Source organism: Alligator mississippiensis, chromosome 12 (assembly GCF_030867095.1).
Source record: "Alligator mississippiensis isolate rAllMis1 chromosome 12, rAllMis1, whole genome shotgun sequence".
Classification (NCBI taxonomy): domain Eukaryota; kingdom Metazoa; phylum Chordata; order Crocodylia; family Alligatoridae; genus Alligator; species Alligator mississippiensis.
The window spans coordinates 43,995,297-44,011,972 of record NC_081835.1 but is presented as its reverse complement, the minus strand read 5'-3'; the positions used below and the strand labels follow the sequence as shown (position 1 = coordinate 44,011,972).

At 49.7% G+C, this 16,676-nt stretch overlaps 1 protein-coding gene across 5 annotated transcripts in view; it reads left to right on the top strand.

Annotated features, from left to right (window-relative positions):
• The window catches only part of CACNA2D2 (calcium voltage-gated channel auxiliary subunit alpha2delta 2), a 736,608-nt gene that overhangs the window by 630,097 nt on the left and 89,835 nt on the right, over window positions 1-16,676 (top strand). For all 5 annotated transcript variants that reach the window (XM_059716173.1, XM_059716174.1, XM_059716176.1 and 2 more), the window contains 3 exons: window positions 8,242-8,400; window positions 12,084-12,191; window positions 16,550-16,628. In XM_059716173.1, coding sequence (XP_059572156.1) covers window positions 8,242-8,400; window positions 12,084-12,191; window positions 16,550-16,628 — 346 coding nt within the window. The remainder of the gene's footprint in view (window positions 1-8,241; window positions 8,401-12,083; window positions 12,192-16,549; window positions 16,629-16,676) is intronic.

Genomic DNA, 16,676 nt, shown 5'->3' with positions numbered 1-16,676 from the left:
ATTTAGGTGAATCCCTGACTCATTCTGGGAGAGGAAAGAGCCCCACCGGAGGGTCCAGGGAGCCCTGTCAGACCCCCACTTCCATAATGAAGGAGTATAGTCTGCCTTCCCAGCATGGTCCCACACTCTGAACCCCATGGAGAGCTTGAAGCTATGTAGAGGGGAGGTGCAGGAATGTGTACTATCATCCCATGTGGCCCTGGAGCCCCTGGGGAAGAGTGTGAAACCCTCTTACATGATGGGGAGTGTGGCAGGGCACTGCTTGCACTGCCACTTTAAGGGCCTGGAGCTGGCAGGTGCCTGAGGAGGGCAGCTATTTTGGATCTGGGGCTGCCCATTTAAACAGGGCAGCTCGGCTGCTGGGAGGCCAGGCAACAACACCGCCTGGCTGGAGGGCTGCTGGTGTCATCTGGAGGTAAGGGAGGAGCTGTAGGGATGGTCAGGAGGCTCCTGGTCCTGGGTGTGACCTAAACCTGCACCCTGCTGGGAGTGGGTGGCCTGGGGGGGCTCCCAGTGGTGCGGGGCCCCCAGGAAATGCCAGGCCAGTGACCACCCCGGTGAAAGGCGAGTTGGGGCACCTTAACCCCTAGCCCCCATGACCGGGTGGGTGACCCCTTGTTTTAGAGGGCCCAGAGGGTGGACCCTCAGAGAGAGAAAAGGGCCATAGACTCAGGCCTGTCTGACCTCCCCGTGACTGACCCGTGCTGGGGCCAGGACTGGAAGGGGCAAAGGGCTGGGAGGGGCCCACCATGAGGGATGCCCAGGAGCTGAGAGCCTGGGGTCCTGACTGGCCTGGAGGTGGGCCAAGGCTAGAAAAGCCAAAGGTCTTGGTGGGGGGACTGCACCCGAAGGGGAACCAGGTCAGGGAGCAATGGTGCCTGGTATGACAGCGGGTGAGACCGCCTGAGGGGAGGAATCCAGGCGGGGTTCAATAGGAGGATTCTGGGTCCCAGTGTGGGGGCCAGTGATTAGAGGACCATCGAGATGCTATCTGCGAGGCTTGGGCTGCGGTGTAGGGGAGGAATGGAGCTGCAGATAGCGCCCCGTGGCATCAGCACAGGAAATGGGCAGCCTCCCGCTTGTTAACATCTCTGTTAATCAATTAACATCAAGGCATGGCGGGCGAGAAGGTGGGCGGTTGGCCCAAGAACAGGTGGGCGGGCCACTCTGAGAACGCCCCGAGCAGGCCCCTGTTACAGGGAGTTCCCAAACACCTGGCTTTCCTTGGACACTGTCTGTCCACTTGGCTCCCTGGTACCATGACACAAGGAACCCCAGGACAACACAAAATGCAAGATAGCTGGTGATTTGGCATTCAGGTCTGAGCAAGTGCATGGACAGCCATACTACAAGCCCAACCTGAGTCCCTGTGTCCTCCCTGGACCTACTCTGCTTTGGAGGTGATATAGGGCTCCGCCGTGCCACTTCCACACTGCATGGAGGGCTTTGTGGAATGTGGAAGTCTCACTATACATTTCCACTATGTGGAAACTCGTAGTGGAAATGTATAGTGGCACCCCCACTCTGCACATCCCATCTGTGAGATCCCACCCTGTGCATTCCAGATCCCAGAAACAAGGCAATGTAGTGCCTTCAAGTGATCCTGAGTGTATACCCAGAGCCAGTCCCAGGGGCTCTACCTTTGGTATGCATATTGGTACCACTTTAAAGCAATCACATTACCTGTTTCCTGGTATTTGGGGCACCTTGTGTGAGGGAGAGTGGGCAAGGCATGTTTCACCACTGCACTCCAGGTACAGTGCAGAGGTGATGGAGACACCACTCAGTCTGTATCCTCATTGCAGTGAGCAGGCTCCCAGCACCAGACTCAACCCATATGCTGGCCAGTCCGCAGCAGACAAGCAGGATGGCAGGCAACACCTGGTCAAGCACCCATATTAGCTCTGCAAGGAGGAGGTGTCCTGACAACAACTCAGATCTGTCTATATCTTGGACAATCTTCTCCCCCTTGCCCTGCCTGTTAGGCCTTCCTCTGGGAGTTTCCCATAGGCCCCCCATATAGTTTAGAGCTCTGTTTAGAGCTCCTGTCCTTCAGGTCCTTGGCCCCACTCCTGTCTTCCTGCTCTGTCTATTTTTTGCTCTCATGCCCTAGGCTGTTCTAGTCCTTTGGGTGCCAGAAGCAGTTTGCAGCACAGGAGCTACAAGCAAAGCCAGCTCCTTACCCAGAGTAGCACTGGAGGGGGGTGCTGGGAACTGCTGCCAAACCACATCACATCGCCCTCCTGAGTGGTTTCATGAATAAATACTGCCATTCTCGGGAGAGATGGGAGGGAAGGCAAGTCCCAGGCGTGGGGGAAGGATCATGGGGCTGGCCTGGGAAGAGGGTCCAGTTGTGAGAGCCACTCAGTCTGCATGTTGCCTCAAGTAAGACCCCTGGCACTTGGCCTTGCACCCCACAGTGCAGGACCCCTAGCCCTGGGCCCTGCCGCTCCCTGATGCTCATCCATGGGCCCTAGCATTGAGCCTTGCCCCTCTTGCAGTGCTCAGCCCTGGTCCCTGGCCCACCTGTCTCCTTCTTGTCCCTGAGACATAACCTCCATTCCAGGACTTCGCCCATTCCTGATGCTCAGCTGCGACCCTGAAGTGGCATCTCCGTATGCCAGCAGGAGTTCCAGTGCTGGGATTTGGTGCATGCCTTGGTCTGAATTGAAAGGTCCCTAGTGAGGGGGCAGTGGGTACTGTCTGTGGGCAGAGATGAATAAGGGCAGGGGAGGCACTGAGAGCTGGCCAGAGCCCTGCCCACACTGCCTGTCAGCCCCTCTACTACTGCAGCAGCCCCTGTCCTGTGAGTCCTCGTTGCTCCCTGGGAAGGTTATATTTCCTCCTTTACACCAGGAAGTTGGAGGGAGAAGTGTCCAGACAACTGCTCTCATCAGGGAGCAGGAGGAGCTAGGCTCAGCCCTTGAATTATAGCATAGAGCAGGTATTTCTCCTTCCCTCTTTGGTAGGGGCTTAGGAGGGAAAGGTTTAGGATTCAAAATGAATGGTCCCAGCAAACTGGTTGGCCATGAGTGTAACTGATGGGCCCCAGCCCCATTTGAATGCTTAGGTGTCTAGACAGATGCCTCAGAACCACTCATCCCAGGCTCAGTGTCTCTGTGCAAGATTAGCAACAGCTGCTGGGGAGAAAGTTACTGACCCCAAGCTCCTTCCCCCCTCCACACAGCCTGCTTCTGGGTCAGGCAGCTATCTCTCCCTGGACAGCATTCCTGATTGATTTCTGTAGTATTTGGAGTGTGTGAAGAGCTTAACAGACGAGTAGGAAACTGGCCAAACAACATGTAGAGGAAGGAGAACAAAATGACTGAGTAGTGAGGCAGGGCCAGCATCCTGTCAGCATTACACCGTTGGCTTCCTTGCATTAGTCAGGGAGGATCTGAGGGGAAGACAAGCATGTACTGACCTGAGAGAAGAGACTGGCTCAAGGAGGGCATGGGAACAGCAAGAGGTGTCAGAGGACTGGTGTGTTAGACTGCGAGGGAAACAGGCTCAGAGGCAGTAATCTGCTTTTCACTGCCTGTGGCCAGAGCTGTGGGTGTGCAGGGCTACAGGACCTTAGGAACTTTGGTGATAGGATCAGCAAGGTCATCCAGGGTCCATGAGTCCAGCCCCTTCTGTCACAAGCATACATCATAAGCTCCCTTTCATCTATGAATCCACGTCTGTCTCAGAAGTAGTTAGGTTGTTTGTGTCCACCATTCCCACTGGACAGCTGTTCCTGCGCCTCACGGTTCTCACAGTTAGGAGGCTTCTTCTGATTTCCAACCTAGGGTCACTTGTGGCCAGTTTACCATAGAATCATAGAGTAGGGCTAGAAAGGACCTCCACAGGTCATCTAATCCAACCCCCTGCCTGAGGCAAGATCTTCCCTATCCAAACCATTTTATGTATACAAATTCATTGTTTAACTTCTTAGCAAACTACAGTCAACCCTGCCACCACACAGGACAACACCCTAACCCACCACAAGTAAAGCAGGGGGACCACAGAGGCTAATGCCCTGCTGCTGTAAAAGTTGTTAATATAAGCTCAAGAGTTCACAGAATGCCTATTTATTCACGGGCTAGCATTTTCCTTTATCTTAAATAGCGCTTCTCCTCTAAGTGTCCTCCCCTGCCCCTCCAGTGTATTTATAGACAGCCCTCAGAGCCCACCTCAGCCTTCCTTTTGCAAAACTAAACTTATTAAATAAACTCTTGTAGGCGCAGGCTCTACAGTCCTCTTATCTTCCTAGTAGCTTTTTCTGTACCTGTTCCAATCTGGGTTCATCTTTCTGGAACATGGGTTACCAGTGCTGTATACAGTACCTAGAGGAGGCAACCCCAGCTCCCTGCACAACAGCATTAACATGCTCTGTACTGGAAGTACCTCACCTGATGCATCCTATCATTATAAATGCCTTTTTTGTGGTCACAGGGGTGGCTCATAGTCAGCCCGGGCCTTCGCTCCAGGAGGGCGCTCATTATGTGATCAGGCAATTCTCCCAGGTCATTTGCCCTCTGCATTGTTAGGTCAAGGTGTTTCCAGTTGTTTTCCCAAGATTAGATGCCCCCAAACACAGAAGCTACTTTTGCAAATAGGTTCTTCCATGTTTTTTAATGCATTGTCCTTATGAGTGGCTCCTGAGGCTTCCTGAGGCAAGAACACTTGGTGGAACTAGAGGGCAGGGCTAGATGTGCCAACCCATCATGCCAAAGGGGCAGAGGGGGTACAAGCTTGGTAAACTTACAGATTGCACATTTTGCATGACATGTTCTTTCTGGTTTAGGGAAAGAGATTGGCTCTTTGAGCCAGTCTGACCAGCATATATGTCCTCAGTGATGAGGTCATGCAGTGACATTGTAAATTCATCGCATCTGCCATTGCTTGGACCAACACTATGCTCTTCTCACATACTGAGAGGCATCCTGACCCTTTTTCCACCGCTCTGATGAGAGGAGGTGCCTGCTGAGAGGAAGGAGCTGCATGTGCTCTTTGTCCCACATGCTCGCTGTCTGGCAGGGAACACGTCTGTGCTAATTAACGAGTCTAGCCTGGCTACTTTTGCTGGATCACTGCCTCCATAATGGACAGTCTACACTTGCAGCAAACTAAGCCATAAGCAGGAGTGAGCACTGCTCCCATCACCCTCCTACCTCCTGGTCCCCTGATGGCAAGCAAGCCCTCTCCATACTGGAGCACAGCTCAGGGCATTTATTTAAGTGGGCCTGTGACCTTGTGATCAGGCACTGAAATGTCCTGCAGAAATCATATCAAGAGATGGGCAGTGTAATCAGAGCTCGCTGGGCAAATCCACTCTGCTCTTGGTAGTTGTGGTGTAAATGTCTCCTGGATCTACTGAAGTCAGTGGAATTTCTCTAAAGTTTACACTACCGTCACCGAGAGCTAAATTTAACCGAGAGCCCAGGGATTCATTAGGTCCGGGCCATCAGCAAATAGGAATGAATTCCATTCCTCCCCAGATATCCATCTCCCTTCTTGAGGAGTAATTCCTACCTTGCTCCACTTCTGCCTGTCCTCCCCCATTCAAGATTTGTGACAATGAATTGGAAATCATCCCATTCCCAGGAGAAATGAGGGTATGGAATAGACAGGAAATGCTTTTGCAAGGACTTGAGCACAGGTTTGCAGCTCTTTCTGGCCTGTGTAAGCAGCTGGTGGGGAAAAAGCTAGGAACTGTTAGAGACAGTGTCTGGTTAAAGATCACAGGCCTGACCCTGGTCCATTCTCTTGTTAGGCTGGTAACAAGGGCAGGAGAGACTGTTCCAAAGGTACAGCCAGAAATTACCCTGAAGATAGAGGCACATCTACCCCCACAAAGCATAAAGTGCTGCAAGAACTGGGTCACCCTGTGCTTTGGGGAACCTGATCTGGTAGACCTGGTCTGAGGGGGCATGTATTGCCTCCCTAGAGTCTGCTTCAGCTTATGCCAGAGGCCAGTTCACCTGTTTGCCCACACACATCCTTAGGTTGCAGAGTGCCACTCCTGCTACCTGGGGATCTGACCCAACCCATTGGTGATGCTCATTTTCCATTTAATTACTATATGGTCCCTGGTAGGCAGGAAAGAACAGCTACCCCCATTCTCTTGGTGGGGAGATGAGATGCTTCACACAGGGGGTCTGGGGCCTTGATCTTAGGCCTGGTAAAGGCTAGATTAACCCCCTAACCATCACCTTCTCTGGAGCCTCTCATTTAACAGTTCGTCTGATTAAATCTGAGAGAGCACTCAGAATCTGGGATTTACACATCCCCACACGCAGGTGCTTTCGCATTTGCAGTATGCCTTTTTGGTGCGCATTAGGGACCTGGTAGCTGGGTAACTACGTTTCAGTGTGATTTATCCTCATTTTCACTTGTGGGTCTTCATTCATTAATCCAATGCCTACGTGTTATCTAGCACTTTTTATCCATGGTTCTTTAAGTGCTTTACAAAATAATTTGGTATCATTCCCAGTATAGCAATACTTTAGTATCCATGTCTGGGCTGTAAATACTTCAAGGGCTATGTTCATTTTTAAGGAAGCTGTTTTTTCCTGACCATTTTTAAAAATAGAAAAGAAAATCTAATTATCTTCATTTGTAAGCCTTGGGGTTTTTTTTAATAAACCTAAATTTTGGACCTAAATGTTCTATGTTTTAGCGCCCCATTAAATGAGACTGCTGTGGGCTGAAGGCACTGTGATAAGCAAGATATGATTCCAGGCTGTTTGGAAATTTTCTAGGAGAGTGATTATAGTATTTGATTTATTGTCCTTTTATTCTCCTGTTCATTTTCCATCACATGTATCATAGCAGAGGCAGAAGAAGCATATTTCTCTCTGGAGGGACAATGGAACTTTTGCAGGGAGCTGTGCTGGCAATGCAGCAGGGTTGACTGCTGCATGAGTTCACTTGCAAAAACAGTAGCCAACATTTTCAAACCCAGTTGCCTCGAGTCAGGTTCATAAATCCATATTTAGTCTCCTAAATGGAAGTGACCTGGTTTTTAAAAGTGCTGAGCAACTGCAGCTGTTGTTGAAATCATTAAGAGCTGCTGTGCTCAGCGTCCCTGAAAATCTGGCTCTTTAAGACTCTAAATATGGATTTAGGAGCCTGACTTGAGGCACCTGAATGTGCCAGTGGTGTCTATTGTGTTCATCTTCTGGTTACAGGTCCTAGGCCCAGGTGCCTGGAAGTCACACTAGCTGAAGGCTGCTTAATGTCCTACATTCAGTGAATCTGTGGTCTCACTTCAGCTCTCACATCTGATTTTAAACCCAGGGAAGTCAATACAAAGACATGTGTCGGGGGAATCTTTGGGCAGACACCCTCGTGAATGAGTATCCACAATACACACAGATGCACCCATCATGATGAACACTAATTGTCCCCTCTCCATGCTGGCAGTCTCAGCAGAGAAGACAAGGTGCTAGTGAGCTTTAGCAACAGAGCTACCAAGAGGGGATGCTCCAGGATTGGCATTGTCTAGCTGAACTTTCCAGAGATCTAGCCATTTCCCTGGGATTTCCAAGGAAAATTCAGAGCATCCCTTCCTAACCTGCTGTATCTACTGCAGTTATTCTTAGGCCATTCGTGCAGGGCACTGTAGTGCTGTTTGACCAAGCTATTACTCTATTCTTGAATAAGGGAGTTCACCAACATCTCCCCCTCCCTTCACACTCATGCTCTGATGTTCTGCTGTATCCCCTGTCCAAGGAGCAAAGTGCAAATCTCAGCAAACTCCACAGTAATATTCCCTGAGTCCCAGAGGAGGAGACGGTTCCTGTTTATATCTACAGTGGATTTTATTTTCTCTCTTCTCTCTCCCTCTCTTGCCCACGTGTCTCTTATTTATTTATTTATTTATTTATTTATTTGGTGCAAACCCTTCAGCAGGATTTATGTAATTACAGACAGTCTATTGGCACTTAAGCTGATATGGATCCATCACAGCCACTTCAGGTACAGCAGTAGGTGAAATAATTTTTAGCACAAGTACAGTGAGCTGATAAGTGCCCCATGGAGAAGTCCCATAAGTTACGAGTGCTGAGTGGTGTCAGGAGTTTTGATTTATAACCAACTAGGAACTTGTCTCAGGGAAGGCAAGGCTGTCATTATACTCCTGTCTCCTCTGTTGAGCCAGTTACCTGCTAGTTGGGCATTGTTGTGTTTCTGCAGCAGCTCCCCCTACACTCACACTTTGTGACCTCTGCCTTTTCTCTTTCTCTTGCTCCCTAGTTTAATGAGAAGGCAAAGCCTGTGTCTTGTTTCAAGCACCTGGTCCAGGCCAACATCCGCAACAAGAAGGTCTTTAAGGAGGACGTGCAGGTGATGGTGGCCAAGGGGACAACTGACTACAAGGCTGGCTTTGAGTATGCCTTTGACCAGCTGCAAAATGTAAGCCTGGAACTAAGACCCAGGGGGTTCAAAGGAAGGCCTTGAGATGGGGCCTCTGGAGGGGTGGGAGGTTAGGAATCAGACTTGGGGGCACTAGGACCCTGAACCAGGGGATCCAAAGGGAGACTATGGCCTGGGGACATCTGGGAGGGAGTACTGGGACCCAAATCCAGAGAGTGCAAAGGAGCAGCTGTGCCCGGACAAAGTCCCTGGCAGTTACATGACGAAGACTCTGGTAAGACGCTGCTCCACTCATTTCGAAGAGGAGAATGGCATTCTCCTTTTAGCAGTAGCTCTGACAGCCTTTCCGTGGTGGGTTTAGAGTGGGAGCTCTAAGACCCTGACCTGAGGTTCCCAGGTGATACTGGGACTCTACCAGGTGGCTCTGAACCTTCATCTTTCCAACAATTCAGGGGTTTTGAACATTGAGGAGAGAGGCTTGGGGTTTGATCAGCCCTTCTGCCATCAGGTCTCCTCCTCCACATGGGGAATTCAACCTAGCTGAGACCATCCTTGAATCTCCGTGCAGCAGGTGAACATACTCAGGCCTCCTGTCCCCCATTCGCCAACTTGCAGAAAGATAACTTGATCATCATTGGTGCCCCTCAGGGTGATGTTGGATGGTCACCTCCATCAATCAGTCATTGTCTGGGCTGCTGGTCCTTTGTTTAAATGCATGTGGAATTGGATTCCAGGTCCTTCCTGTGGATTCCTGTGCTTTCACTAGGGGCCTCTCCTGTGGCCTGAATCAGATCCAACTGGCACTGATACTATTCTCTTTATACCATAACCATCTCTTTGGCCCTGCCTTCTTCATCATCACAGAACCGTGCCACAGAGCTGCTCTATTCATTTAAAAAAGGAAAATGACATTCTCCTTTCAGCAGTAGCTCTGCCAGCCCTTCCATGGTGGATGCATCTACACAAAATGTTAAATGCGCAGTAGACTAATTCTACTGTGCAGTAGCGTGTCATGGCAGTTAGAAGTAATCTACTGAGCATTAGCTTCACTAAAAAAGGTGTGCACTGGCAGTACTGTGCAGTAGTGCCAGTTACTGAGCATTGAGTTAGTACCTGTTCTTACAGGTACTAAACTTAATGCTCAGTAACTATGGCACATTAATGCATGTGTAGATGTGCCCACTGAGCCATTCCTGTAGAACCTCCTTCCAAAATCTCTTCACTTCTGGATGTGAGCCAGAGCCTCAGATCCAAGCAGCCATCATTCAATGAAAAGATTGGGTCCCTGCTGGAAACTTTGCTCTGTAACCTTTGTACCGGAGTTAATTAGCTGTGGCTAGACCTTCCTTGGTTCTGAGTTCTGCAGCCCCCAACTCCATCATATAAAAGTCCAGAACAATTAGCCTTTCTGTCACTTATCTGAGAAAAAGACAGTGGGCCCTGGGATTTAGAATCAAGTCTCACAGTCTTGTGCCAGGATGTCAGACTCATAGAAAACCCTTTTCTAGCCTGCATGTGTATGAGCTTGCAGATTTCCTCTGAATTGGAGAGAATTGCAAGAATCTTCAGGTGGGGTCAGATCTCAAAGATGAAGCAATGTGGGTATAAAGGTGGCCTATAATTCTCAACGGCTCCCTCTGCTGGGAAAGATTAGGAGCAGCATATCCAGGAGCTCCCCACTACCAGTACACCTCCTCACACCCTGCAGTTCCACCTGCTGTCACTGGGTCTGGGGCAGCTGGGACCACCCGAAAGCCAACACTCCTGCCCTGCTTCCCCCACCCTGCTGGGAGAGGCTGGGGCTGGAGATACTGGGAGCACCTAATTGGCATCACTGTCTACCATTCCCTCCAGTGGCTCCATAAGATGGTCTTCAACAACGGATTTCCAGAGATGCCCCTTCCTAGGGCTCTTGCCCAGGATCACAAGCAACTGCCAAGCACTGAATGAGACCAGCAACAGCTGGCAGTACCCAACCCAGCTGTCCTGGGTGTGGGGGCCTGCCTGTGTAGCTGCTGCAGCCTTCCCTGGATAAACAACGTGCCTCAGTTACTGAAATTTAAATTTTCACAGGTGCTGCTGCTGCCTCTTACATTTTATTAAAAGTTAGCAGGGCCACTCTGAAAGGGCTCGGCTCAGATGGGCCACCATGACATCGGGAAAAATAAAGATGAATAGCCCTATTAATAGCTGAGCAGTAATAGCCACAACATAATTTCCGTCCAGACAGGCACCCCCCTCCCCCCTCCTCTCCTCCCCACTCACCTGCACCACCTTCACCCCTGGAGAAACAGGCGCAGAAAACAGATTTGTCACAGCCAGCATCGCAGCCTGGGGTGAGTCCAGTGGAGGTGCAAAATAATCTGTCTCTGGTTTGCACATACACATACACACACATGGCCTAACACACCCACCTCCTTCACACACACACACACACACACACACACACACACACACTGCTGTGCACTCACAGTACCTTAACCTGCCTCTGACATACACATGCACTCACAAGTACACTTCTGCACATACACCCTACCTCTCTGGCGTAGCCTTGCACTTACACATACAAACATTCACACTCTTGTTTGTGTGCGGAACATTGTGTTGAATAGTGCATCTACAGAGATTCAAAACAACACTGCTCTTCCATTCACCTTCCCATTCCTCACTAGGAGACTGGGCGACAGTCCTGAACTTTGATTTGGGTAGATTTGGGGTATGTGATACTGTCATCATCTGAGCATCCAAAAATCAGGTAGAAGGGGCAGGAATCTTGATGGCTGCCAAGATGTTTCAAGCTACTGCAGCCCCAGCTTCTTCCAGAAGTGGGGCATTGCAGATTCCTTGCAGATTCCTTCTCCCATTGCATACCTTTCCTCTCTTCATGGTCTGCCTTGTTCCCTTCTACATTAGACCAGACAGCTGCTGCTTTTGTGCTATCTAGTTGCCATGTGAGAGGTCATGGAGAAAACAGAAGAAAATGGCTCATTCCTCTCAGTCCTTCTGCCATGATAGGGTGCATTTGGGAGTACCAGGTGGAAGGAAAATCCAGCCTTGTCCCTGAAGTGCTGGGCTGGAACACACTCAGTTGCTCTGGGGAGATGGTGTGGATGGTTTGGAAAAGCAAATCTTGTTTTTGTGTGGGGGATTGGATTAGACAACACCTCCAGCCCTGTGATCTATATGCAGCCTGGTCACCACTAGAAGCTAGGAAGGAATGGAGCATTCTCAGTGGGGATGGAAACTTAAAAGAATTTGACTGCTGAAATGGAAGAAGCATTTACTGAGCATGTTTAGTGTGTGGTTTTTCAAAGGCTAAATTTGGGCTGAGTTTCATGGGGTCCCTCCTCCACTAAATCCTTGATGCAAAGCATGGGAGCAGCAGAGGAAAGGTTGCCAAAATTTTTTAATACAGACAAAACAGTGTATTTCCCCTTAGCCTTGTTCTCAGACACTTCTGAGCCAAAGAGCTAAAGCTTCAAAACGTTATATGCAGCTGAAAGCCAGGTCTTTTAATGGAAATTGTCAGCAGAACTGCAAAGTAGGCAGTGCTACCAGCCCCTCCTGTAATAGACATACCATATGTAAAGCGCTTTCTGGCAAAGGCCCAGGCCTGCTTTGACCCAGATATATTCTGGAGACATGTTCTCTGACCCTGTGATTGGTTCTAGCAAGCCTGACAGCTCCAAAGCCTGACTTCACTGTCTCCCTCTTGGTTGCAGTCCAACATCACCCGAGCCAACTGCAACAAGATGATCATGATGTTCACGGATGGTGGAGAAGACCGAGTCCAAGATGTGTTTGAGAAGTACAACTGGCCCAATAAAACGGTGAGTGTTGTGGGCTGATCCCCTCACCCTGGAATGGCGATAGCCTCAGTACTGCTCTAGAGCCTGAGTGATGCATCACTATCCCATTGTAACACTGCGACATGTGGTGAGGTGGCTTGCTTCCTAAACCAAAATGAACCATGCAGGTTTTACCACACCTGGGATTCTGCGGCCATTACATTGCTCTGGATTTGTTTACTGGGCTCTTGTCCAAGCCTTTCCTGGCAGGAGGTAGTGCAAGGAATGGTGTGGGATTGCTGACTCTTACAAAACTTCCAGCTACTTCATTTGTCAGCAGATGCAATGCTAGAGACCAGAGCAGTAGCACAGACAGTGGGGGAGTTCCTGGCTACCGTTGTCCCAATCTCTCCTAGTCTTTAGGGAGCGGGACAGAAGCGTTGACTGAGGGAGCTCTCAGCTGTTCCAGTCCCAAATGCTACCAGTAGGAGGCACTGAAGTTCACAGCTGCCTCCACAGCAGACTTGTTTTTGCTGAGGTTACATAACAGCCCTTTAGGGTACTGCATTTAAAGGCAGATATTAAATATCCAGTTTAATTTTAATCTGCAGTAACCAGTCATTTCTGTCTCCCTCTGTATCCCAAGAGGTTTATTCTGAGCATCTGACAGTGGGCCTGAATTCTGACCTATTTAACATTTACACACACTCCGACTTTCATTCTTTGCAAATCTACAATGAAGGTTTGGGTGAGATAACGCCTCGTGTTGATAAGGCAAAAGCATACCCTTGGGTAGAGAAAAGCTTCCCACCTGTGTGTGCATCACACAGGGAAATCTCTCCCTGGATTTAAGAGCAGACACTGCAGCACAATGACAGCCCCCTCCTTCTCTCCGCATGCACCTTTGCAAGCCTCATTCCTCATTGGGGAGCACTGAAACAATCAAACTTCTGTTCTATCCTATGGGACATGGTGGGAAATGGTTAACCTCATGGAGTTCTGCACACACATTGGCTTGGATTATTTTTTGCAAGGGAAGAGCTGAGGCGTGCAGCTAACAGTCTACCACATTTTGCTGTGCCGCTCACCTAGCACAGACATGCTCTGTGGTAAGGAGCCAGGTAACTTCCAATTAGGCCTTTCCTGTAGTAATTAGTGTTGGGCTAGAACCTAACTTACTACCCCTCAGAGGTGGGAGTGGGCCAGCACACCACAGCACACCTGTCAGATTAAAGATCAAGCAAAGCTTTATTAGCTACACATACACAAGTTAAAAAAACAACAACGCTATGCATGTTAAATCTCATCATGCTGCAGCAATCTTGGGTGGGTTTAACTAGAGTCTTCCCATCAGCTGGCTGTGCTAGGGGCAAGGATCCTGGGTCGCTGTGTCTCTGTGCTGATTTAATGTTTCTTGGGACCCAGTCCAGCAGAGAGGGAAAGACATGCTGTTTCGTTGCTAGTGTGACATCACCGTTGCTAGGTAGTTGCTACTCTACTTTATCCTTCTAGGCAGTTTTATCTTTCTAAGCAAAATTTATAGTTTCTTTTACACTTGGGGCCAACCTTAGACAGTACCAACCTGTTTTGCTCTTTATTTCCAAGGTTGGTTTCTTGTTTTGCCTTTACTGGGACTTTTTGCTTTGACTTGTTGCTCTGCTAGACTACAGGGCTAAGTGAACTGTACATCAGCTATTTGAGCCAATCTGGGGTTATTCCCATTCACCCAAGAGGATTCTGGGAGTCTTGCCACTCATGTCAAGTAGCTACAATGAGCCTGTATTTTCCTCTTTACAATTAGTACTGTACCACAAAGGCGCACTCCAAGCACTAGTGCTCCAAGTCTTTCCTGAATAGACATCCCGTGTAGCCCAGTTGATTTCAGTGGGATGACGACCAGACATGATGCTGCATGTGCTCATTGCTGCATCACACTTAGAAGGAAAGCACAGACTAAAGGGCTTCAGAGTACTGATCTGGTAGGTGAGAGCTGTAATAAACTGAGCTGGTCCCTACCAGTGATCCTCACTGAGGTAGCCATGACTTTGGCAGCCTTCTGAGTCAAGGTCATTGGTGACCAGAATCCACTGTCATGGTGGCCTGTGTCAAGTGAGTTCTCAGTTCTCTGCCTGCTCTCCAGGGAAAGAAGAGCAGCAGCACAAAGGCCACTCAGCAGTTGTGTGGTGCTCTCTGGAGAGAAGCCATGAGGCCAATGTCCTGCCTGCACTGAGGTGCTCTGTGAATTCCAGCCACCATTGCTGGTACTTGGGGATAGAGTATGGCCCTCTGGTATGAATTGTAGTGTACTCCATCTGACCTGGGGGTTATCCTGACATGGAGCCAACCTGTGGTGTAGACAAGGCCTTGACTTGATCCCTCCCAAGGTGCCTTGGAAGGGAAGCTTGCACTGTCCCTGTCTGCACTGTCCCTGGTGCTGGCATACACAATCTCAATACCCAAGAGTGTTCTGCCAAACTCAGAGCAGCTTCAGCCAAGCTCTGAGGTCAGGGGAGCCCTAAAGTCTGTTGGCAGACCCAGTCTTTGTGAGATCTTCAAAGGAAGGGTGCTTAGGGGCAAGCTGAGTAGGGAGAGCTTGGGCAGAATCTTGGAGTTAGGGCAGTGTTTCCCAACCTTTTCCAGCCTAAGTCACACTTATATTAATAATTTTTTTTTCTGCAGCACACCTTTTAAGACATTCCCCATCCTCATACCTATTATAGCTCATTGTAGCTTATTGCCATGGCAAAATTCCACGACACACCTGTTGATTTCTGACAGCACATTTTTGTGCCGCAGCACACAATGTTGGGATGAGAAACACTGAGTTAGGGGACAATTGGCTAACCCATAAGTGACCTCCTCTGTGTCGCACTGGCTTGAGGCAGAGAGTCTGCATCAGAGACCTACCCCAAGGGCTTGAAGAAAGGCAGATACAGACATAACTGAGAAGTACAGTGAGATTCCTCCAGCAAAGCACCCCACTGGATGTGCCGGCGAGAGGATGGGCAGCAAGCATAGGTGGTATAACCCAGGCAACTTCCTCCAGCTCTCCCTTGCTTTGCCCTTCGTGAGCAGGAGCTTCAAAATTGTTCCAGAGAGCCAAGGCTGAGCAGGAGCACTGCCTGGGTGTGATCCTCTAGAGCTGCACAGACACCTTGCCATGCTCCAGCTCGGTCATGGGGAAAGGGGAAACAGCCACCTCCAGTTTTATTGCCAGATTCCGCCTCATTTGACATGAGCTATTTAGACATCCACTCTCACTGCCCGCCTGCTCCTGTACTGAGCCACTGCCCCTTTAATGGGGCGGCTAACATGCCAGCACTGTTTTATTGCCTGTGTTGACCTTGAAGTGCCAAGGAAGAAGATGGGTGAAGTGTCCTTGCACAGGCCATTGTTATAGGGAAGGAACCTATTACTATGGGACTGCCAGGCTCAGAAGCAGAAGAATACAAAGGCATCCTTGGCCCTAGCAAGAGTAGGCAGGGAATCCAGGTTCAGAGAGGGATGGGAGATCTCCACATTGAGGGCGGTGAGGGGCAGTGCCAAGGGAAACTTTCAGTGGGCAAGAGGGAGGGATGGAGAGCCGATCCCAGACAGAGACAGGAGGGTTGTGCCTACATGCCTGTGCCAGTCCACTGGCACCAGCTTCCTGAGGCCTGTGGGTTCATTCATGGTGCTCACAGGCCTCCCCCAGGTACTTCAATGAACTTCAAGCCCATTCTGCTTCTGGGACAGTGCCTTAACTTACAGCTCCAACAGGAGCAAGTCTCATCTGGAAACCTCTTAGCACTGAATGTGTCCCTGCTTATCTCCAGAATAGCTTGGCCTGGCAACTACTGATTTAGCTTTGCACAAAGCTATTTGAGAGAAGGAAGGGGGTGGTTATTTCTGCAGTGATACTGTGTGGCCTGAGAAGAGTCCACCAAGATCTGGCAAACCTTACCTAGTGTGGGACATCCCCAATGAACCTTGCTCAAGGCTGATCCCATTTCAGCCTGCCCTTAAAAGCCACCTCACAGGGGTCCTAAAAGATTTGCTTCATTTCACTGACCTCACCACAAATTTTAGAAGGTGTGAGTCAGACATCATATGCTCCTCATGTTCTTTTCCACGCAGCGTCTGGGAAGCCAATAAGAGCAAAAAAGACATGGGTAGCTGTAACAGATCTTGATGTCAACAGATCTTTACCATCAGCAGATGCTGATGGTGGATTGCTCCATTGGTCCGCTGCCTCCCCTGTTAAATTGTGTGCCTCCTCTAGTTCAGATTTGTCTGGCATTAGGATCTAGCCATTGTCAATGCTTAAGCTCAGCCAGGCCAGTTAGTCCAGCATAGGGAGGTGGGCAGTTAACAGCTCTCCGGGGCTGTCCCACTCACTGAACTGTCTCTTCCTTTCGCAGGTGCGTGTCTTCACCTTCTCCGTGGGGCAGCACAACTACGACGTGACCCCCCTGCAATGGATGGCTTGTGCCAACAAAGGTAAGGAGGATGGCACTTGGGGGAAGAGCCAGTTTGCCATGTACAGTG